General features: G+C 42.4%; 1 protein-coding gene across 1 annotated transcript in view; it reads right to left on the bottom strand.

The window, feature by feature from the left end:
- Nucleotides 1-24,206, bottom strand: part of LOC307228611 (CUB and sushi domain-containing protein 1-like) — a gene marked incomplete at its 3' end in the record, with an annotated part of 336,038 nt that overhangs the window by 15,500 nt on the left and 296,332 nt on the right. Inside the window, exons 51-61 of the mRNA XM_079998326.1 lie at nucleotides 22,712-22,900; nucleotides 22,177-22,362; nucleotides 20,980-21,177; nucleotides 19,941-20,114; nucleotides 19,346-19,519; nucleotides 17,313-17,486; nucleotides 14,763-14,951; nucleotides 11,751-11,927; nucleotides 11,192-11,377; nucleotides 9,834-10,010; nucleotides 8,084-8,269 (exon numbers count right to left, since the gene is read on the bottom strand). Of these exons, the coding sequence (XP_079854452.1) occupies nucleotides 8,084-8,269; nucleotides 9,834-10,010; nucleotides 11,192-11,377; nucleotides 11,751-11,927; nucleotides 14,763-14,951; nucleotides 17,313-17,486; nucleotides 19,346-19,519; nucleotides 19,941-20,114; nucleotides 20,980-21,177; nucleotides 22,177-22,362; nucleotides 22,712-22,900 (2,010 nt within the window). The remainder of the gene's footprint in view (nucleotides 1-8,083; nucleotides 8,270-9,833; nucleotides 10,011-11,191; nucleotides 11,378-11,750; nucleotides 11,928-14,762; nucleotides 14,952-17,312; nucleotides 17,487-19,345; nucleotides 19,520-19,940; nucleotides 20,115-20,979; nucleotides 21,178-22,176; nucleotides 22,363-22,711; nucleotides 22,901-24,206) is intronic.

Genomic DNA, 24,206 nt, shown 5'->3' with positions numbered 1-24,206 from the left:
GGCACCTGTCAAGGGGTGGGATATATTAGGCAGCAAGTGAACAGTCAATTATTGAAGTTGATGTGTTGGAAGCAGGAAAAATGGACAAGCATAAAGATCTGAGCGACTTTGACAAGGACCACATTGGGATGGCTAGACAACTGGGTCAGAGAATCTCCAAAACAGCAGGTCTTGTAGAGTGTTCCCGGTATGCAGTGGTTAGTACCTACCAAAAGTGGTCCAAGGAAGGACAACTGGTGAACTGGCCACAGGGTCATTGATGCGCGTGGGGAGCGAGGGCTAGCCTGTCTGGTTCGATCCCACAGAAGAGCTACTGTAGCACAAATTGCTGAAAAAGTTAATGCTGCTATGATAGAAAGGTGTCAGAACACACAGTGCATCGTAGTTTGCTGTGCATGGAGCTGCGTAGCTGCAGACCAGTCAGAGTGTCCATGCTGACCCCTGTCCACTGCTGAAAGCACCTACAATGGAAATGTGAGCATCAGAACTGGACCATGAAGCAATGGAAGAAGGTGGCCTGGTCTGAAGTTCGGGTCCGAGCCGATCGAGCATCTGTGGGATGCGCTGTAACAACAAGCCTGATCCATGGGGACCCCACCTCACAACTTCCAGGACTTAAAGGATCTGCTGCTAAGGTCTTGGTGCCAGATACCATAGGACACCTTCAGAGGTCTTGTGGAGTCCATGCCTCCACGGGTCAGAGCGGTTTTGGCGGCACGAGGCGGAGCTACACAATATTAATGGTTATTAGTGGCGGTAAGAATGTTGTGGCTGATCAGTGAATACCATATTTCCTCAAATAGTGACCGGGGCCTTTACAGTATTTACCTCAACTACAGAGGGAACCAGGCCTTCCTATTGCAAGCAGGCTTATATACAGTATCTAATTGCCTCTGTTTAATAAGAATATTTGATCATAGCCGTGGTAGCCGACTGGGGAGTTACATTTTTCCGAGTTCGCATTTAAACGCACCACTTCCTGCTTGGAGCACTTGAGAGCAGCAGCGCTCAGAGCGGGTCACTTGCCCCAAGAAGCGATCTGCGATCTGCTACGCAGCAGTAGGAATTGTTGTAAATTAAATACATATACAATAAAAACACACTGTTTTTATTTTCTTTGTTTGGGAGCAACGCTCCCCACCGGAAATTAATTTTGTCTTTGTGTATGTTCTTGTCAGGAGGCAGTGCCTCCATAATGCATACATTTGGCTTGTTTCTCCAGCTACTTTCTTCCTTCCTCTCATTTCTTTGCCCATTTCTCCAATTTTTATTCACACTCTCCCGCTTATCTGACTGTGAGTTCTTCATCTTACCTTTGACTATCTCTTTCACTCTGTGTGCTCCCTCTCATTTACTCCATCTTTCAGGAAAGCCAAACATCAGTGAGGCTGCTTGTCCAAATGGCATAACCGGGTCAGTTCTCAATACGAGTCCGCTGTTCACCCAATACTCTCCATGGCCCATGGCCTGAGTTTTATACTTTTTTGGGGGAAAATTCGAACTCTCCACGGGCCAGTCCGTGGTGCCCACATGCATCAAGAGGTCTGCTATTGTCCCTATGCCCAATAATTTGAACCCATCCTGCCTGCATGACCTCCTTCCTTTAGCACTTACCTTGGTGGCTATGAAGTGCTTTGAGAGGCTAATCAAAAGCTACATCTACTCCCCCCTTTACAGCAGCACTTTAGACCCACTATAGTTTTTCTTACCGCCCAAACAGATCTATTGCCCAGGGCATCTCCCATGTGCTGCACACTATCTTATCCCGCCTCGACAATGGAAGGAGGGACTATCCGAGATTGTTGTTCATTGATTTTAGCTTTCCACAACATTATCCCCTCCCCAGGCTAGTCACCAAGTTCAGAGATCTGGGACTGAACACTTCCCGGTGTTACTGGGTCCTTAAATTTCTGACTGGCACACCCCAGGCGGTGAGGGTGGGTAGAGGCATCCCAACCCCCCCCCCACTCCAACACAGGAGCCCCCCAAGCTTGTGTCTTGAGCCCACTGCTGTAAAACAAGTGGAACTGAAACAAGAGACAGACAGAGAGAAGCAATAGAAAAAAATCGAAAAGAAAAAAGAAAGGTGCAGGCATGCTACTCACCACACTTTGTTTCCCACTAACTTTCCCTCTTTTTTCACCTCCCCGTCATCTCACTCTCTTCCAGCTCCCCTCGTGTTATCCTGGTTTCTTTGACTTTCTTCATTTCTGCTCACTCCCACTCTATTTCTGTGTCTCTGTCCCTCTCTATTTCTATGTTTTTTTTACTTTCCCTTTCTCTCTCCATATCCCAGTTGTTTTTCTGCCTGTTTTCTTATTTTTTCCCCCCTCTCTCAGTTCAAAGCCACTGTAACTACAGGAGCCAGCAGGAGATTTTCTGTTTGTGGGAAGTAGCAGCAGGGAAGGTCTCAGGAACCATTCCAGGCTACAGTTGTTGATTCTCATAGGCTATACTCTGACTATGGCCTATTGTCTAACTATAGAGAATAATTCATTTCATTTTAATGCATTTACATTTAGTTTGTCCCACCACATGACCCGTGATGATTTTTGGTTCATGTCCTATGTTTATATGTGTGTAATTGATATGGTTAGAAACAATAATGGCACTGTTCCCTCAGAGAATAAAAAGTATAAGTATCAAGTATAAAACACAGACAGCAACACAGGTAGGTTATTGGTATTTATATTAAAAGTCTCAATGAATCTTTAAATAAATCTTTAACTCTAGGCTCAATGCACATTTAGACCATATTGTATTGTGCTATTTTGAGTCCTATATAATCATTAAATTTGGATTTTTTTTTTTGAATAAATAATCTAAAAGAGAATAAAATAGTCTGCATATACATATTTTGTATATAAATTTGAGCCACATAGCATAGTTTCAATCAATTGTACCTGCTATCTGCACCACCTTTGCGTCTGATTCACATAATATATTGGGCTAATGATATGCCAGCGCAAATACACACATAAAGTTCTGCTGCTCAGTGCAATATGCCATTGTTTTGTGTCTGAACGCAATTATCCAAAGTAAATAAAGTAAGTGGCAAAGTAAATAATAATAATAATAATAATAATAATAATAATAATAATAATAATAATAATAATAATAATACACTTGCCTTTAAAAAAAAAGTATGAGTCTTCAATACATATAACATTTAAAATAATTGTTGGACAGTCGTTTTGTTTTACTGTTGATGAAAATGTAAAATTGAAAGGAAATCTCTGGAGGGGCTGCGCTGGTGCTGTGGCAAATTCCCCCATTACGCACGGGGAGACCAAATCCCAAAGACATCTATCTGATCATGCAGACACTCTGCTCTGCTGTCCATGGTCCTATGAGGTTCAGTTCCATCTGTGGTTCAATGCCAGTTTTAACCACTTAATTGCTATTCCCAATAACTTTTAGTCGTTTTTTTAATATCTTTTGAGTTTAATAGGAATTTTACTACTACTGATAGTAATGATAATATGCGTATTAGTATTGTTTGTTATTAATAACAACTTATACTCTGTGAGGTAAGTACTGGAGGTAAGTTAAGGTAAGTTTCATTTAGGAGGATTTAAATGTATATTTAATACAACACAAACAATTAATTATATTATATAATATACTTTTTTTTTTACGATTACGCACATTTTAGTATTTTTAGCAGTTTTACAGCTTATAGAGCTTATTGTGCATAATCACCGGGTGTCACGACATTTCCCTGCATATATGTATGACCGTATGTATATGTATGTGACAAATAATCTCTTGAACTTGAACTTGAACTTGAATAGGAAGATTTTTGTGTTGAAAATTATGAAAAATGGGCTACTTTTATCAATGACATAACAGTGTCATTGTATTGGCATGTGGGGTCTCTCGGGTCATGCCGGGGCCCTCCGGTCGGGTGGGTGTGGCACGGCTTTGGGGATGTCCTTGGTGCTAGGTGCTGTAGCCCTTGTGGGGTGCTTGCGGTTGGCTTCCATGTGTCGCTCAGGGACGTGGTTGTGGGTCTGGGCCCTTTGGTCGCTGGGTCGGTGCGTCTCTGGGGTTGCCCGTCCAGTGTCCAGGGTGGTGGGGCTCACTTGCCCATCTGCGTCCCGTGTGGGGAGGTGGGCTGTCATACCCGGGCTGGTTGGATGTCTCGTCTGGTCTGGGCACCGGGACTTCTCATGCCTGCGCATGGGGGTGGGTTGCCTGTGTGCGCCTTAGGGACGCAAGGTCACTTCATGTTCTCTGGTTTGTGCACCTCACGGTCATGCTTGAGTGTTGCTCCATGGGCTTCCGGCTTCTCTGTGGGTTGGGGGGGGGGGCTAGGGCTCTGGTGCATTGTGCTCAGAGCTTTCTTGAAGTCGTGGGGTGTCTATACGGCTGCGGGACTCGTGGGTGGCTGCAAGGCCTTTTCCGCTGCTTGAAGGCACTATGATTTAATTCTGACCCCATACAACAGAACTCATTGGGACAAGTCCTGTGAATTCACTGGTGGACACATCACACACACACACACACACACACACGCACACCCAAACTGTAATTGCTATTTTTGTCCAATACATGTGTGTCATGTGTGATGTTTCACAACATCATGTTGTTGTGTCTGATGTTTCTATGTTTATATTTTGTCAAGTACATATTGTTGTTTGTCTCTATGTTTATCTGTCCCACCCGTGGTGATTCCCGTGGTGAAGTAATGATGATTAGCTCTTTATAGACCAAAACAAGGTAAGATTGTTCTGAAAAGCGGGGGATTGGTGGCGGTTTTGCACAACAAAAGAGCTGGGCTCTTGTCATTCCACAGGTCGTCCACAGGACAGGGTTATTGCAAAAAGTTCATGATGCTTAATAAAGAGTGGCATTGCTGGTTGAGAACTTGAACTCCATCCGCAGATCAAATCTGTCTTGGATGCAACGGGATACAAATACCCCGTGTTGTATGCCAAGCCTGCTGACAGCACAGGTGTTGGAAAAAAAAGTAAGAAGAGACAAAGAAGCGCCGCTTTCTCAGCAAGTTGTTTATGAAGTTGTTTATGAAGAGGTGCTGAAGAGATGAAGGATTTGCAGTCTGCAAAAACAGGACTGAATCATTGGGGGAAGAAATCTGGACTCGACTGATCCTCCTAAAGTTCTAAGATGCCTGTATTTTAAAATTTGGTGCTTCTTTTTTTCTTGAAAAGTTGTCCTTAAATTTTATTAAACTGCTGTTAAAATTTGTTGTTTGTTTTGAACGGGCATGCACTAGTAGAAATTAAAAAAAAAGGAATCAGTGTAATGTCAGCACTTCTATTCTTTTACACTCAAAACATTGGCCTTGTGTGTGTTCGCACAGATATACTGAAAGTAGCCGAGGAAAATAATTGTTGAAATCATCCAATAAAAGGAAGTTGAATTTATACATTTCATTTACCGCTCTACATGATGACCATGCTGTGCTGTTTATTATGCAAATGCATTCTTCGTTTGTATTGATCTATTGAAAAGGCGTGGGGGGGGGGGTGAACTTTTCATTTTTTTCTAATAAGCCTCCCCCTCCCCTGCATTATTAATATTTTCACTTAACTAAACTATTATTTGAAAAGCCTTTTCAATGCCCACCCCCTTTCGACGAATTAACTCTAAATAATAATAAGACAACGGTAGCGACCTTTCAAGATTCAAGAGGTTTATTCGTCACGGTGAGCTGGAAAAAGGTTCCCTGCCTACAGATGTCACCATCAAAATTGTCATCCTCGCATTTTTATAAAAAATTTTCTTTGCACAGCTTTCTCAAAAAATAAATAAATAATAAAATAAAATAAAAATAATGGCAGTTTGGCCCTCTGTTGTTTTGCAAACTGCTCCAGCTCCCTCAGATCTGAAGGGTATCTTCTAACTGCTGTTTTCAGATATCTCCAAGGGTGTTCAATGAACACGGTTCAATAACAGTCCAGCCTTTTATTTTGAATCGTTGCTGGGTGTTGTTGTTTTTTTCAAGTGTTTTCTGAGTCATCGCCCTCCTGGAAGACCCCATGACCTTCAACAGAGACACAGCTTTCTGAGACTGGTTTTCAACATTACGCCCCAAAATACCTTGGCAATCCTCTGATTTCCTGCGAGGCACAGGTTCACGTCACACAGCACAAGAGGCAGCAAAGCGAACCCAAAGCATCTCAAGCTCCTCCATTTTTCTCTCTGTTGGGACAGTGTTCGTTTCTTTGAAGGCTTTGCACGATTTTGTTGAGCCTTCATCACAGACTTGATTCATGTGATTTGTGAAAAATAGCTTCAATGTGGTCTCATTGTTCACAGGACATTCTCCCAGAAGGATTTTGGTTTGATCAGGTGTGTTTTGGCAAACCCCAGCCGGGCTATCTCGTGGTGCTGTCTCAGCAGCGGGGTCCTCCTGGGTCTGTTGTACCTTGTGCCTGAAGGTCAGCTCGAATCTGTGTTGCCGTTGTTCCAAGTTCTTCCACCGTTTGGGACAATCCTTTGCTGTAATGTTGGATCGACTTCTCTCTTGTGGCCACGTCCAGGGAGGTTGGTTACACAGACTTAGGGTCATGGGCCTTGACCTTCTGGCTTACATTGCACACGGAGGACAGTGGAACGCCAGGGTCCCTGGAGAGGGGACTTGTAGCCCTGAGATTGTACCCACATGGCTGCTATCTGACCTCCGCCCACAATAATCTGCTTTTCTCTCATTTCTCCGTGCTCAAGGTGTGGGACACACACTGACACAAAACAGGAGAATAAGTACGTTTCTCCTTTCAAACTGGTTGAGGGAATGATTATTAGATTGCCTTGAGACCTTTAATTGGCAATTGAAGCTCGAGTTCAAGTTCAAGAGATTATTTGTCACACGGGAGTATTTGCTGTACCTGCTTGAAATCCAATTATTTCCAAAGGTTTTTAAAGGTGCCAATAATATTATCCAGACATTGTTGAGATTTCTGTGTGGGATAAATCTAGTATTTCTTCAGCTTTTGTTGTTCAACTGCAAACCAAGGAAATACATACGTGGGTACTGAAAATGTTTTAATTTAAAGAAAGGGTGCATTATTTGGAAAGAAAAAAAAATGCAGTGGTGTCAATGTTTTCGGCCACGACTGTGCAGGCAGCATAGTGTTGCTAACACAGTAACAACATGTTTCTAAATGAACATCCCTGATTTTTCATGTATCAACCTTCCTATTAAAGCATGGTATACATGAGAAACTAATACTATTGCTGTCTCATAGTGTAACAGTGCGGTGTAACCCTTTTCAAGCATTATGTCTCTGTGCCACACATAGAGTACAGCAGTTCAGTAAATTCTAATTCTTTGGACCCGATTGAAACCACAAAGGGTTTTTGTCCACCACAAAGAAAACCATAAATTAAACACAAACACATCGAGGCAAAATTGATCCACTCTTCGGTGCAGCTGTCGAAAACAAAGCAGCAAATCATGATGTCATACAGTATTTTGTGCCTCTGCCCTTGCAGTGGGTGGTGGTTTGAAACAACAACAGCCCGCACAACAGAATGGGGGAATCCCTGTACAATGATGTGCTAAAAAATAACTCGCAAACCAATCAAGAAGACCCTTTGAGGTCCGCCGTGGAAAAATGTGGCAGTCGCACTGAGAAATGTTAGACTGCATTATTTAAATTATTGATGAAAAAAAAAAAAAAAAGAAAACAAACAATATGGGCTGAAGAAACATTTTGATGTATTTTATGCGACAAGCACTTTTTTTGGTCATGATGCTTCAATGGCTTCAGTGATTCCTTGGCGCCAAGCGTGCAAGAGCATTGCAGTACTCTCATAAACTGACCAAAATGCCTCTTCCATGCAACATGCAAGGGAGTAAGGACCCGGTCCTGCCCACATTTAGTAGTAATACAAAATTCATATGCACAAAGTAAGGGTTACTTGTTACAGGACCCTTAGACACCTCAACAACAGTATTTGTTTATTACAGTAAAGTATTAGGATTTATGTTTGACCACTTATCAACTCCTTACTTCAAACTGGTTCTGACGGCAGATCTTAAGGAAATCTCAAACCATCCGGATCTAGTATCACATACAGTTTTGCACGAGGTAGCAATCGTATTGTTTCCTACCTTTACAGCTGGGCTTGGTTTGATTCCAGGTTCCGTCCTTCGTGCAGTGCAGGACGTTGGGGCCCGCACCGGGGGGATCCATCACGTTCCCGGGGTTACAGTGGTACGTTACCGTGTGGTTGAAGGTGAACTCACTTCCTAAATAGATTCCGTTTGCAATTGGCCCTGGATCACCGCAGCTTATTACTAAAGGAGGGGCAGGATGAGAGAAGACAGGTCATTTAACCTGTTATAACCTACAACCGAACAAAACTATGCCCAATTAAATCGTAGTTCAAACGATTCAAGAAGTGGCTTTTCCTTGACCTCAGAAAGGCAAAGAACCGTATAATATTTTACTTCAAACAAAATTTGGGAAGAAAAACTCCAAACATTTTTTTTCCCCATTTACATAAAAAAAAATTGACAAAATAAATGGCATTACTGTACATGGCAACGTGCTCATATCGAAATTACAAAACTTTTCAATCTGCTGCCAATGTTCATTTTTGGATGATTAGTACAGTGCATAGACTTCAAGAAGGGATGAACATGGCCGCTACAGCATAAGCACGGGAGAGAATGAGGGAACCCATGGTGTACTGTGGTGATTCGATTTGAGGATTAGTTTGTTCACATACTGAACACCCCTTAACTTCAGATGCTTCGACTTGTGCATGAAAAAAAGCAAAATAAATACGGAAAAAAAGGCTCGATAACAGATGAATTATTATTATTATTAAAATAAATACTTAAAATAAATTTAAATAAACTATGGCCTAACGACGGGGAATCATGTTTGTTTTCGAGCCATTCAGGAAGGTGCGTGGAGCGAAGCTCAGTGGATGTAGCAGGGTAAGTGGGATAAACAGTGGCTACTCCCATAATCCAATGTGACAGCACCTGTTGGGCTGCTGACATTCACAGTATGCTGTATTCAAATTGCTCCATCTCATGTGATCTCCTGTTGAATCACTGCCCCGGAAAAAAAGGATGTGGCCGCCCAGGGTTTGTTTATGTCTTTATACCTCGCTCAGGAGGGAATCGTTTCAATATTTTAAAATCAAAACCGATAAACATATTACATTTGGATGCATTTATAATGAAACCTCAATTCCAATTGCGATTCTTAAATGTTAAATGATTTTTTTTTCAAGGAGGTTATAATTTTGTGATTTTGCGAAGTGAATAATGAATGCGTATCATCATGAATGCATTTTAGATACTCAGTCGACGAGGGAAAGTTAATCCAACGCGCTACAAGCTTCAGGGTGCAGCATTATGCCACAGTTTGAAAAGAAAATCACCCAGATTAATTTCAGAGAATGAGAAGCAATTATACCTACCTTGACAGACCCACACTGACCTTTGCTCTTGCAACTTAGGGCTGGGTTTCCTCAAAGATTTTGCATGGTTTCTTATACAGTTGCACATATAAAAGCAACTGCAGCTAAGTCAGCTGTAAGCACTAGCCTTTTGTGCATAATTGCAGAAATCTAACAGAACTGAACACTGAATTCTTTGCCAAAGACTGCATGGTGTAATGCATTTACTCAGGACTTTTGGACTGAAATACCGTGGTAAATAATCCACACCATTATTCCAAAATATTTCGCAAACCACAAATAAGCTTTTTTTTTTTAATAAGGTCTCATCACTTTGTCAATGGCCGTGGAATTTGTACTTGTGGATGATGTACTTTGACATAACAGCCCTCTTTTCTCAGTTGCATTCATTTTGATTGTGAGGACTGTGCACTTCAGCATCCTACCGGTGCAGTCGGGCGGTTGTCCCGTCCACGTCCCGTTGGTCGTACAGTGTCTGGTGGTGAGGCCAGAGGTTTTAAATCCTTCCCAGCAGGCGTAAGCCACCGAGCTGCCGAAGGTGATGCCGTCGCTGAACACTATTCTCCCGTGGGCGGGGGTGCCGGGGTTACCGCACGACACCGCTGAGGAATAATAAAATAAATCTTATTATCATTATGATTATTATTGATTAATAATAATAAAGATAACCCAAGACGGTTCAGCTGGAAACTGAAATATGAAAAATTAAATGAGGAGAGAGAAGAGGAAGATTGCCAGAGGGTATTTGCAATTAAATCTGCCGCGCCCGGTGTGCATATGCCCTTGAGCAAGGCATTCAATCTTTATCTGCTCCAGGTAGAGCTTCTCACTCGTTTTATCTGGCGCCGTGACTGTGACACGTGGAATATGAATTACTATTTAATCAACGGTGGTGGAAGAGGCGGACGTTTTGGAGTTAAATGGAATGACGCTGACCTCCGCCAAAATGGGACTCCGGCATTAGCAGGGCATTAGCGTTCAGGACGGCACGGGACACATCTCACTAATTGGGCCATGACAGCCGACAGACATTAACAATCAAACACCTACCGATGGGATTCATTAGTAGTAGCCTGTTCCAAACCCAGGCCAAGTGTGCGGGTCACTGCAACAGCTGCAGATGTTTATTTTCTTTCCCTCCGCCGCACCCCCACACCCAATTTCAGGCATTAAACACCATTTTCTTAATGGAAAAGATCCGCAGATGTCTGCATGGATCAACAGCATGGGACTGAGTGGGAAGATGCCAGCGCTAATTACAGACCTACTGATACAGTAGATATTTATATTACCTATCTGAGTCGTCCTTGCAAAATATTGTTAGACTAGTGATATTAATTGGCATAAAATATATACAGTATATATATATATATATATATATATATATATATATATAGGTGAATTTTGATTATTACCCCTTGTTTGTACGCTGGTCTCCACATGCAGGATTTCTTTTAGTTGACTTTGTGAATAGAGTGTACAGTAGAGTTACAATGACTTCCTTTAATACGACAGATGGAGCGATTTACTTAATCAGAAAACCGCTACTCATCTAAAATCAAAGTGTATTTTGTTTCAATTAGTTTGCCCAAGAGCAATTTGGGCCTTCGATTGGTTGATCACTCTTGACGGCCCTGACAGCTCTTGATACCACTTCAAACATTACGATCATGATGATGAAGAGGGTTGAAGTGTATTGACATATTATTTCCCAATTTATTTATAGAGAAATGATTAATCGAGCGTGTGTCGCAAATGACTGAGAGTCGCGGCAGCGCCGTACCCTGGCAGACGGGCTGCGTGCCGCTCCACGTTCCGTTGTGCAGGCAGGTCCTCTCCGCCGAGCCCATCAGGTTGTAGCCCGCCTCACAGCTGAAACGCAGCAGGCTCTTGGTTTTAAACTCGTCCCCTCCCAGACGGGCACCATGGGTGGGCACGCCCGGGTCTCCGCAAACTCCTTGGATGATGCCTGTTGAAACAGAGGGATGAAGGATACGTTCACACCGCAGGGCTTGATGCGTGCACGTTGTAAAAGTGATGACTTGAAAAATGTACGTGATATGTGTATGACACAGAAGTAACGGTAGTAGCATGACGCTGAGCTCCAAGCTTTAAGCTTTTTCGGGCAACGGTGAGAATTAGAATTGTACTTTGTATATAAGCTGTATGAGTTTTAACAAACAATAAATATGTTCTATCTTCATCAATGAGTACCTGGGCATGCGTATACATTTGTTTTTCTGTCTCTGAAAGGAATGAGTCCCGTTGAGTGTTGTTAGTAAAATCCATCAGGGTTTCACCGCTACTTTTAGCCGTGTATGTTATACGATATAATAATTTACCGGTGCAGTATGGTGGAGCCCCGCTCCATGTGCCGCTCTCCTGGCAGTAGCGCGTGGCGTTACCCACCAGCGCCCCTCCTGGCAGGCAGGAGTACTGCAGCAATGAACTGTGGGTCCAGCTGCGGGTTCCGGACACGACTGCGTTAGGCGGCACGCCTGGGTCGCCGCAGGAAATAACTAAGGAGACAGAGAGATAAGTACGAATATATTAGAGTGTAGGTCAAACAAATCAGCATATGAAGTACAGCTGGGATATCACAGGCAAAAGAGAATGCGTGCCTTTTGAACGGTTTTTGTATATAAGTGGTCAATACATGGCTAAATCTAATCTCACAAGATGTTTCTGAAGCATTTGAAGTATAGCTGTTCGGCGCTGCCATGTTTTTGCATTAAAAATGATTGGAGATGAAGCTGAAATCTGAGCAGTAGGGAGCCGGACACGCTGTGTCTGCAGTTCCCCCCGCTCCAAACAGCAACAGCCTTCAAATAACACAGTATCAGGAATAGCACTGGAAGAAAGAAGGACAGGCTTAAGTGGCAGGATGCCTGTGGGGAAAATGATTGTCCCGCGCCCCATTTACTTACAGGGAAATTATTACAAAACAGTCCGAAACCATGGCAACAAGAGAGAATTACACCTCTTTTAGGGTCCCCGTTTTTAATCTGATTCTTTGACCCCTTTGGTTTAACCGCAAATTCCATTTGGGAATACATATTGCTCTCGACCGAAAATAGCAAAAGGCGTCGAGAAAGAGATAAAATATTAATATCGGTGTTTGTGCGTACATACTGTGGATTCAGCCGTGCCTCCTGCGACAACAAAGATAAAAACCTGATTTGAAAAGTAAAGAGCATCGAACAAAGTACGCTGATTGTACATCATACTACATAACAACGAACACGCGTCAAAGATAGGATGACCTTATAACAAGAAGGTGGGCTAGAAATGAGATGGATGAAACTTCAGCAAATTGTCTGATCCACGACATATCCCACACCCCAGGATTGCGTTTCTTCCTCCTGCCTCCACTCCAACTCCACCCCGCCCCGCCTGCCGCGTCTTTGATCACTGATAAGACATTGTCTTTGGAAGGTAATACCCGCTGCACGGATCCCACTGCTCCCCTCTCTCTCTCCCCGGCTTCCTCGTGCGGATTTCTCTTTCGCCGCTTCGCAATATCCATCCCTCCGCTTTTTGACTTTGATTTGATATTACTTTCCATACGCTCTTCTCTCGCCGCGTTTCTCCGCGTCTCCCTTTGATACTCTCATTCAATATTTGCTGAATAATGACTTAGAATAATGATAAGTCTCACCGGTTGCACTATTTTTATTTACATTTTGACCAGTTCATCTAATGGTATTTATCACTTAGTACAGGTCTCTAAACTCTCACTTCTTGCACGCGCCCCATCCCTGCGTTCCTGCTGCTGAAGATGGACGGCTGTTTCCACTCCACTCCAAAAAGTGCCGGCTCAAAAAAAATAAAAGTATAAAACATGGTATTTTGTTGACAAAATAATCACACGGATTACCACTTTAAAATGAAGAATTTGAAGTCCACATAGTGTTCATGTAGTCTATACTGGACGTCTCACGTAAAATATAGTCGTTCACAGGTGTTTTTTTATTCGAGATTTCATTGACAATCTTGCGCAGTGTCCCTTCTACACTGTCGATTATTAGAATTATTATTATTTCTTTTGTATTTTTTTTTTGTCAATTATTTTTAACTAAACTTCTCGGCAGTACGGTTCTCTGTCAGTGTCGTCCCTTATCTATGTGTCTGTTTCTCTTTATCTTTCTCTTACACTCTCTCTCTCTCTCTTTGTATCGGCACCCACCCCCTCTACCCCTCTCTACCCCTCTCTCCCCCTCTCTCTCTCTCTTGCTCTCTCTCACTCTCTCTCTCTCTCTCTCTCTCTCCCTCCCAAGGTTTATCTCTGTTTCTATCAGATGATGAAGCTCTTATACAATAAAGCCCGTCGCCTCGGGGGACACATGCTCACTCCCGTAGCCAGAGCGCACAATGATACACACAACCACAAATACATGTGCACACGCACATGCACACCTTTAGCTCTCCCTCTCTCTCTCTCTCCCTCTCCCTCTCCCCCTCTCTCTCTCTCCTATTTTTCTGACTCACTTTTATGATTGCTTCTCCCCTCCTCCTTCTTCCAAGAACTCCCCCTTGCACCTCTCCTATCCTCTCTCTCTTTTCATTCTCTGCCCACCTCCCTACCGATGCCTCTTCAAGCCATTTCACACCTCAAATAGCTGTTGCTATTTTTTTGCTAAGAAATCTGGTAAAAAAAAAAAAAAAAAAGGAAAGGCTATAGATTGAATACTTCATTCTATGAATACACACTGGCTGGAAAACTTTGTTTGGCGTTTTTTGTTTTCTTTTTAAATCTCACCAAGTTACTTTTGTTGGCCAAGGTGCTTCTAATCACACAGTGGGTGCGGGGATCCAGCCCCTGCCACCGGTGCAGGTACGAGATGTTCTCAGCCAGGCAGATCGGTTCACACGCGCGAGACAAAGGGCGAAACAAACCCCGCGGCGCGGTGAAAGTGAGGGCCGGTGCGTGCCAGTTGAAGTGGAGGTGCCGGGCGCACCACTGCCCCGTCTCATCCACGCCGTCGGGGAGGTGGAGAGGCTACGTTGTGTATGAGCATTATTACTGGACATTTTGACCCGGCAAGTTCGTAATTTATAGTTTTTTTTCTTTTTTTTTTTTTTTTTATAAATTTTACTCTGCAATAAAAAAGGTCATTACCAGAGCCAAACATCAGGGAAGTGACGTAGTGCCATAAGCGTAAGACACGTTTCCCGAGTTAAGAGTCGTACCCGAACACAGAAGTTACGTCCGTAACTTACATTACGTCCGTAAGTTAAGTCCGTGCACCGTCAAAATAATTTCAAAGCTGTTATTTTAAGGTAAAACAGTTATATAGTGTTGCCTTAAGTAAAAAGGCTTTTTTTTTACTACTTCCAGTCAAACCACTGAGTACCCAGGCAGCGTGGGATGGGTCGGTCCCAGCGTCCGTCGTGCTGGCAGGTGAGGACGGCCGAGCCCAGGAGGTAGAATCCTCGTTTGCAGTGCACGGCCACAGTCACTCCGTAGCTGAACACCTCTGGATAGCGGAGTCCAGTCTGACGGACGCCATTTTCCACCTGACCGGGATCGGAACAGTTAACCACTGTAATGATAAAAGAGAGACACATAGTCAAATATTGTTAAAATGGCAAAAGTCACATGAGATATACAAAAAAAATATTGCTGGGTTTAAAATTTCACACTGTGTACTTTATCTAATAACAAAGTAAGATGCTGCTACTCGAACCACTGCTAATAATAATAATGATAATAATAACAACAATAATAATAATAATAATAATAATAATAATAATAATAATAATAATAATAATAATAATTCAGTATTAAAGAAGATTCTTTTTTAAGTTAGGAACTGGACTCTAAACATCAAACTGAGCAAAAGGTTACAAAATGAATGAGAAAATCAGTTCTCTAACAGTTAAAAGGGTTTATTTTGCTTCAGAATTAATCTGCCTTAATTACAACTGACCTATCTTGATATACCGACTATATACCTGATATTTAGGCAGCTGTACGAGGCCTGCCATGTTTAAGTGCGCACAAATAACCTTGTCTTGACTAAATGCTATGATGAGCATGCCAACCATAATAGCAAAGTTAATTTATATATAATTTCTAATCTGTATAGAATTCCTACAAAAAGAAAAAAAAACCAACATCAAATTCTAGAAAAGACACCAACACACAGACCACATGTTAATTAACTGAGCTCTCTAGAGCTGAGTTAGGACAGGATATGACAGAGAACAACTTTAGGACACTCAAGCCACCGTGTGTTTAAAAATTAAAGATGTTGTTTCAAGTCTCCCGAGTCATAAATGTTTTTTAGTTTTTTAGTTGTGTCTTTTTTTTTTTGTCTCTCTTTGTTTTGCCTCTCCCTTGCTGTTTTTGGTTGCGTTCCCCTGTCAAGTTTTTATTGTGGCTCTACACTGGAGGTGGATTCCTGTCTGCAGCCCACGGAAGGTGCAGATTCCCTTCCACGCATCGCGGAGGGACGCCAACAGCGACTGAGATTCCGCTGTCTGTTGGGGGACAGCGGTGTGGAGTGTGCGGCTGTGTGTGAACAAGCGTGATTGCCAGTCAGCCTGCCACCCATGTGGGAACCGAGAAATGTTCAGTCTCATAATTGACAGCTGCTGCTGGGAGAGGCAGCGAGGAAAAGCGCGAGAGACAAGGAAAGGAGAAGTGAAGGGAGATCAAGACAGGCGGAGTGAAAGGGAGCACGAACGAGCAAGCGATACAGAATTCCTTCAATGGAGAACCCAAGTGAGCAACTATGTTATATCGATCTGATCCCCTGACTGAGCACCTTGAGCACATCTGTGTCTGTGTGCAGGGAGAGCCTTGGTGTGTGTGCGTGTGCGTGTGCGTGTGTGCATGAGCAACTGAGAGAGAGACCGAGATAGAGGGAGAGAGAGATTAGATGTGTGTTGGTGTGTGTGAGAGAGACAGAGGGAGAGACAGTGTGCTTGTGTGTGTGTCCATCCAGTCTGTTAAACAACAACTGGCAAGTGAAGCAACCATATCTAGTTGGCAGAGAAGAATAATGTGTCTCCTGCCATGTGCCTGCATCCATACGTTCACGTGTGTGTGTGTGTGTGTGTGTGTGTGTGTGTGTGTGTGTGTGTGTGTGTGTGTGTGTGTGTGTGTGTGTGTGCGTGCGTGCGTGCGTGCGTGCGTGTCAAATTATTCATGACCTGATGAGTGTCCAGATTGTTGCAAGGTAGGCAAACTAGTTTAGCGTGGCCGCCAGACAGTCTTTCTGTCTGTCCATTGGCATTACAGGCTTATAAATTCTTAATTTTGAAATCCTTTCGCAGCACAGAAGGTAGATGGAAAATGTCAAACACATCACAGTTTGCTAGATGGCCAAAAACTGCATAGAAAAGTTAATATATCAAATGCAGCATATTAGACAAAACTTTGTTCCAACGACAAATACAAAAGTGTGGCTCTGTTGTTTCATGCCCAGAAGTGTACAAATAACTAATAACTAATTCTTCTCAGGAGCATAATTGTGGGAGAAAAACTGGTAATGTATTGCATTATGGATCTGATTTTACGGAATGAAAGATTTGGCATTGCACTTGCAATGCATGTACGATATCAGCCTGTACCTGTACATGCAGCACACTGTGTGTTAGGTATCTAAAGTGTGTGTGTATGTGTGTGTGTGTAACATGGTGTTGTGTGTACAAATCCACCCAGGTGTGAGTGTGGTGTATTTTTGTGTGTGATTGAGAGTGTTTGTTTTCAGGTGGGTGGATAGGTTTGGCATTTGGTTTTGAATATCTTAAGTGTGTGTCTATGTGTGTGTGTGTGTGTGTGTGTGTGTGTGTGTGTGTGTGTGTGTGTGTGTGTGTGTGTGTGTGTGTGTGTGTGTGTGTGTGTGTGTGTGTGCGTGCGTGTGTGCCTGCGTGTGTGTATGTTTGTGTGTGTATACCTCTGCAGACAGGTAGGGGGATGCTCCACTGGCCATTGAGTCTGCACTGAGCACGTGCATTTCCATGCAGGGTGTAACCACGGTTACAGGTGAAGTTAACAACATCGTTGAGGTTGAATTCGCTGGCATTGGTCCTTCCATTGGCTGGGTTGCCCGGGTGACCGCAGGTGATGGCTGAGAGGTAAATAGAGGAGTGAAGCTTTATAACCACATAAAGAATTAAAATGTCACTTGTTAAAAAGGGCATCCATTTATGTAGCAATTTATGTGGCTTAGTAATTATTAAATGATCATAAATTATATTTATTTACAGGGCACCACCCTCGATTACCAAGGGAAAATAATATAAAGCAAATTAACGATAAATAATCGGTCTCAGAGGACCGGAGCTCTTGTCCGATGCATTTACTACTGTATTTTCCTCTTAAGGAACACCAACAGAAAGCTTCTTTCCAAAAAATTGATTTATTTTATACATTTTATTTATTTTATAAAACAATAGTTAAAAAAATGATAAGGAAAATAAACAAATGAATGGAGGATTAAAAAATGGTGACACACTTTCACTCAAAGAATAGTGGGGTAGGAAGTTATGTGACTCTTTCATCCAAATAATAAACAAGGCACGCTAAGGGGTAGTTGACTTCTCTAAAGAGGAAATTAATCAAATTCGACACATCAACCAATATCTTGAAGCAGATAATACGTAATAAGTCATGGGGTGGGTACTTTCTGTAGCTCTCCAGAGCTTACGTGGGCTGAGTAGAGTTCCTATGTTGTTGTGGCCGCTTGTCTCGGCCGCCGGTGATTTTCGTTCACGTCTTCATTCTTGTTCAAGTCAGCAGTCGGCGGTTTTGGACAGGGGCGGGGAAACTCCAGTGTTCCCAGTCTTGCGGTTCACCGGCTTGAGAGGGCGTTGATGCACTGTGCTCCGGGGGCAGTGATTTCACTAGCGTGGAGTCGGTCCGGGCGAACTGATTCAACGACTGGACTCTACAACGACTTCCAGGTTGAAAGGCGATGGCTTCTCTGGTTGTGCGTTGACTCAAATTAATCTGACTACACTGGCTTAGTCAGCTAGGCTTGAATCTTTTGTGGATCGGGTGAAAACCAAAAGAAGAAATAATGGCTCCCTGGTCAGCGGCTTCTCTTAAACACTCGCCAGGGGAGGAGGTGTTTGGGGTGTCTGCTCTTCTCAATATGGCAGAGGAGTAGAGGATTTGCTGTGCCTCCATCCTTACTGGCTGTTAATTCTTCCTGACTAGTGAATGAAATTTCTTACACGCAGAAGTCACCTAGCTTCTCCCAACAGTATGTTCAAACCAATAATGATTTCAAAACATAAACTCTTGTGACAATGTTTTACAGAAAAAAATTAATTAAAATGAAAAGAGCTGATTCGAACATTGGTCATCTTTCGAAACCATTCGCTAACATAACATTTGTGACTAATTAACTATTAAGATGATTTCTTATTACTAACTATAAAAACATAACATCGACACTCATTTTGGTCTGGCTGTGTACACTATAGGAGGACAAGCAGGCAATTTGCTATGTAATCGAAAGTAATATAAGCAATTCTTCATTGAAAGAGTGCTCCATGGTCTAAAAGTCTTTGGTTTCCAGGAATAACCATGCAGCTATCTATTGCCACTGTAATTGATTATGAAATTCATTTGGAAAGTCTTTTAGCTTGGGACATGCAATGGATCCATTTTACAAATTAGTTATATCAGGATTAACACAGGTGTACCGTAGCTCATGACATTACTTATGGGTCTGTTCGATTGGTTCACAACAGAGTGATGGATACACTGAGACATTTCAAACTCAAGATTAAATTTGATTAAACTAATTGTCATGCTGAGTGCTTCCCGGGCACCATTACATGGCAGCCCACTGCTCCTAGATACGTCAGTTACAAGGATGGGTAAAATGAAGAGAAATGCATTTCGTTGCCTCAGTACTTGTAATCTGTGCAACTATGCATTGACAGAAGACCATAAGAATGTAACTAGAAAGTTACTTACGAACACAAACAGGTGTTGTTCCTGACCAGCGATGATCCTGCTGGCAGATTCGGACTGATGTTCCAATCAGCCTGTAACCCAACATGCACTGATACACGACTGTGTCCCGATAACTTGAGCCATCTCCACTAATGTGGCCGTTCACAATGGGGTCCGGCGAATCGCAGTGTCCAGCTAAACAGAAACGATGCAAACAATTTCATACTTTAATCATTTATATGGCCCAATGCTAAGTTTGACAGGAAGCAACCTTGTAAAACTTGATGTAGCTTCAAAATGATAACTTAAGCATGTTTTTGAGAAATGTCACAATACTAGAAATCTGGTCAGAGATACGTTACTAACAAAACTCTCAATACCCAAGTCAATACCAAAGCATCAAAACAATGTAATAAAAACACTACTTTATTTTAAAAGTAATGTCTTTCTGTCTTTTGTAAGTGGCACGCCCATGAACTGGCCACACATAGACTTCAGTTCTAAACAAATAGGGATGCTGCATCTAAACTGGATGCAGCATCCCTATTTTTTTCTGAATATTGGAATTTACTTTGAAAGCTTTGATTTTTGTGACATCCCGTGACAAAGTCCTTACCTAAACATTTGGTCTCCGCACCACCCCACAGTCCGTTAGCAGTACACTCTCGAACATGGGACCCCACCAGTGTGTAACCATGGTTACACATGAAGATGGCCGTTGCTCCATAGGTAGTCAACATTCCCAGCTTGGTACCAAATGGGGGAGAGGGCAGCTCACCACAGGAGATGACTAAATAAAATGTAACAAATGAAACAAAACATGTTTACACTATATGCAGTAGAATGATAATCTCCTTCTTTTCTTGAGTCTGTCAACTGTATTATTTGAAGGGAAATGTATTTTGTCTCTTGGATAAATTATGGGTTCCAACAATTCTTTCTCTGCTCTATTATACTCCTATGTAGTAATATGCGTAGTAAAGCCTCCGGTTGCACCACTAGCTCGGTCACAGGGGAGAGGATCTGATTTTCAAAGACCAAAAATAACCTACAAACTACCGTATAGACATCCAACTATCAATACGTAGCTTTGTATTTGAATGAATGAATTTGAATGACTCCCTGAAAGCCCATTTCACTTCAGAGAAGGGATAAAGGTATAGGATGGATAAATATATTCAGTATATAAAGAAACGTCTTCTTCCAAGGACTGATGTTAGCGCAGACTTTAATTCCAAAAATGTAATTAACAGGAGCAAGGCCAAAGCTTTCTCAGGTCTTAGAAGAGGATGCATTGACACTCAATGCTTTTTGTTTGCGTGGATGTGTGTGAAAGAGAGAGAGAGAGAGAGAGAGAGAGAGAGAGAGAGAGAGAGAGGGAGAGAAATGTAAGACATAGATAACATAACAGAAATGATATTAATTTATTATTTATTGAATATAATCTGTGTATTGCAAACTGTCTTAACAGCCAATTTAAGCACTTAAGCACAAGTTTTCAAAAGCAACAGCAGTCTTCCTTGTACAGTGTGACCACAGTAGCAAATGGTATTGTGTCACACATGAGTTTCAGCATATGGACTAAATGGCAAGGTATTATACAGTCAGATGTTCCACACGACTTGATTTACATCCTTCGAAACACGTGTACTTACTCTTGCATGTGGCCAGGTGCTCCACACCTTCCCAAGTTCCGTTGGCAAGACAATGCAACGTTCGATGTCCAACCCCTAAATAGAACCCTGGTGAGCATTCCAACATGACCATGCAGCCAAACTCCCCAGGCCAACCGGAGAGCAGTCGGTGGGTCATGTGATCTGACAACACACTCTCAATGCTGGGACAGTGAACCGCTAAAAAAAACAACAGAAACAGCAGAGAGGGATTAGCTATATTTTACGGAACATGGCAATTCAATTTTAAATTATGCTTATCATTCTAATTTACTATCGTAGAACAATTATAATTTGTACAATAAAAAATATTAAATATGGGGGATATTTTGTTCTCAGGTGAATAAAAGTTAATTCCTAAATCACTCCCCAAATCATGTTATTTCACTCTGCCAACAGGATGGCGTAAGCCAGGTTCCTACAAGCCCATTGCTGACATCCCGTTTTATTCAGCACTTCTAAGAAATTAATTTGTGACCAAGAAAGGGGTATTAAAGTGAACCCTGCCTGTCGCAACTGTCCCTCCACCTTCTCTTCAGAGTTCCCCCCAAATGCCTGGCATTAGTGGATAACATTGGCTCGTGGTAATGTTTCCAGAAATGGTACGCGGAAAGAAAAAAACAACCCTTGGCATGTCAAATTGATGCTATTGATTGTCTGCTGGACAGGGGCTTGTTTCGCACCACACTGAAGGTATGTGCTGCGGTTATATCCTTATATGTCAAGAGGGTTTCAGAGGGACACTGGTATTCTGTCACTCTTGGCTATGGGCCAGGCCCAAAGGGCAAAGTTAATTGGAAATATATGAAGTAGGTTATGTCATTACCACTGCAGTTACAGTATGTGACCTTAAGTAGTGCCTTTTAAAAACTTGCTTCATATACACTTATATACACCTAAGGGGTGTGTGTACACTTCCAATTCCGTTGGTGGAAAGGGCATCAGTGGGTCACCCTTGATTGCATGATGCATACATTCAAGATTTAACAAGAGACACAAGAGATGCAGGAAATTAATCATTAGTCATTAGTGCCTTAAAGGGCTCTGCTTATCATCTAATATCTGGAGGTACAATAACAAAATATACCACATTGATTGCCAGTCTCAACGGGACACCAAAAGATATTTTTCTGCAAAAAACGTAATACAATATATTAATATTATTGTGAGTAAACGTACGAAGACATCTTGGAGGTGATGCTGCATTGCTCCAGGTACCATCCTCAAGGCACACCGCTGTCATGGCAGCACCTGGATCCAGGTGGTAGCCCTGGTTACACTGGTAGGTCACCTGACTCCCGACAGTGTACTGGTAACCATAGAAGCTGCCATTGCCGGGCGACTGCGGGATTCCGCAAGAAATCGCTGTCAATAAGAAAAAGAGTTAAAGGCATAATTACTTCTCTGAAACATTATTTTGACTTTGAGGATAATAACACAATCAAAAGTAAAGTGCCATTCAATCATTTCTCCTCTTGGTAAGACAAAGCTATACACATTCACCTATCCAATTGTTCACAGTTCTATCAATAGACATATTCCTTTCTGAGTACTGCCAAAGAGTCCATGTGAAAAAAGCTTCACACGAATGCGTCCATTACCACACTAATGTCTTGTCAATTCCACACCACTGCTGCCGTTATTGAATGTATACAAAAATGAAAAACAAAGTAATGAAGAGAGATGTGGAAATAGTGAATGACCGCTTCGGTACCTTGACATAAAGGAACAGGAACATCCCAGTGGTAGAGCCCGTTAGGGTGGAGTCTGCAGGTGGAATTGGTGGGCCCAACAAGACGGTAGCCCCGGTTGCAGTAAAACTGGAGCCTGCTCCCTGGGCGGAGCCTTGTTCGATTGACCACGCCCCCATTTATGGGGGAATCGTTAATGCTGCAGTAAGCGGCTGGACAACAAGAACAACAACAAAAAAAGAGATCAAAGGAAATAAATGGATGAATGTTAGTTCAGACAGTTAAAAGCAAACTTGGGCCATTCCCCAGATGCCTCCTCATTTTCAATCGAAAAGATTCAAAATGATCAATTTTCCCTGTCTCCCAGGGAGGAAAGTAAACTACAAAAAAGCATCCACTCCACTCGTACAGCACAAACACTGTGTCAAAGCAGCTTTACTCTGGTTGCTCATTGGCAAAGTGGGAAGGCGATGTTCGAGAGGAAGTAAATGTTCCCACGCTTCTACTTTTCGTTTTTGTGTTCCTCACTCAAAACTCACCCCTACAATTTGTCCTGATAACAATGTCTCATGAACAAACTGGACAAGAAGAAAACATGATCTTGTGTCACTTTGCTTTTTGTTTGCAATTGCAAGGTGATGCGATGTGAACGCGGTTATTTTCGGCTACTAATTACAAGGTTGTTTGAATGCATATCCGCAGACGAAGAAGAAGAGGCAAACATATACTTGGCAACACTGGAGCTTTTTTTATTTTTAGTTTCATGTGCTGCTCAACATGAGTGGTACCACCCCCTACTGTAATTTTAGGATGAATTTGCCTCCTCAGACGAGCCACCATCCATGGCAACAGGGTTAATCCCCTTTTCCTTAACTTAAGATTTCTGCTCTTTGTTTTGTAGAAGTTACTTCCAGCGGCGCCAATTGTTCCTTATATATATATAAGTGTTGTTTCTTAATCTCTCTCTAGGGATGATTTGTTAACCGACTAATATTGGGTGACATTCTCGGAGCGATAGGAAAGTGGAACAGGTAGGCATCAGCGTTGCAGTTTGAACTATCCTTGCCTTTGTAAAGGTCACTGGATTAATAAATGTGCTATATTTAAGAACAGTGGCATCATCTCACAGCTGAGTTAAGAACAGAGACGGTGCCTCCTCTGACTTCCGACTATAAAGGGAGGAATCTCTTTGTGTCTGTATGTCCTTAGATTATCTCGACAACCGTTCATCCGATCTACTTCACACTTGGAGGGTGCATTGATGGGGGCCAAAGGACGCTCAGTGTCGAATTTGGTGCAATTTGGACAATAAACAGTGAACAGCGAGCGGTGGGGGGGGGGGGGACTTCAGGGCTGTGCGACTGAGTCACAAAGAGTGCTTCATCTCCCATTGTGGAACACAGGACGGAATCATTGACATTTTTTTAAACTGCGCCATTCAAATGCCCTCGAAAATCAAAATCTTGAACCAGCATGCTAAGGACTGAATCAATACAATAATATTATCATAATAGCCCA

This window comes from Zeus faber, assembly GCF_960531495.2.
Source record: "Zeus faber genome assembly, chromosome: 3".
In the NCBI taxonomy this organism is placed as follows: Eukaryota; Metazoa; Chordata; class Actinopteri; order Zeiformes; family Zeidae; genus Zeus; species Zeus faber.
Note: the sequence above shows the minus strand (reverse complement) of the source record. Positions and strands in the feature narration are given on the sequence as shown.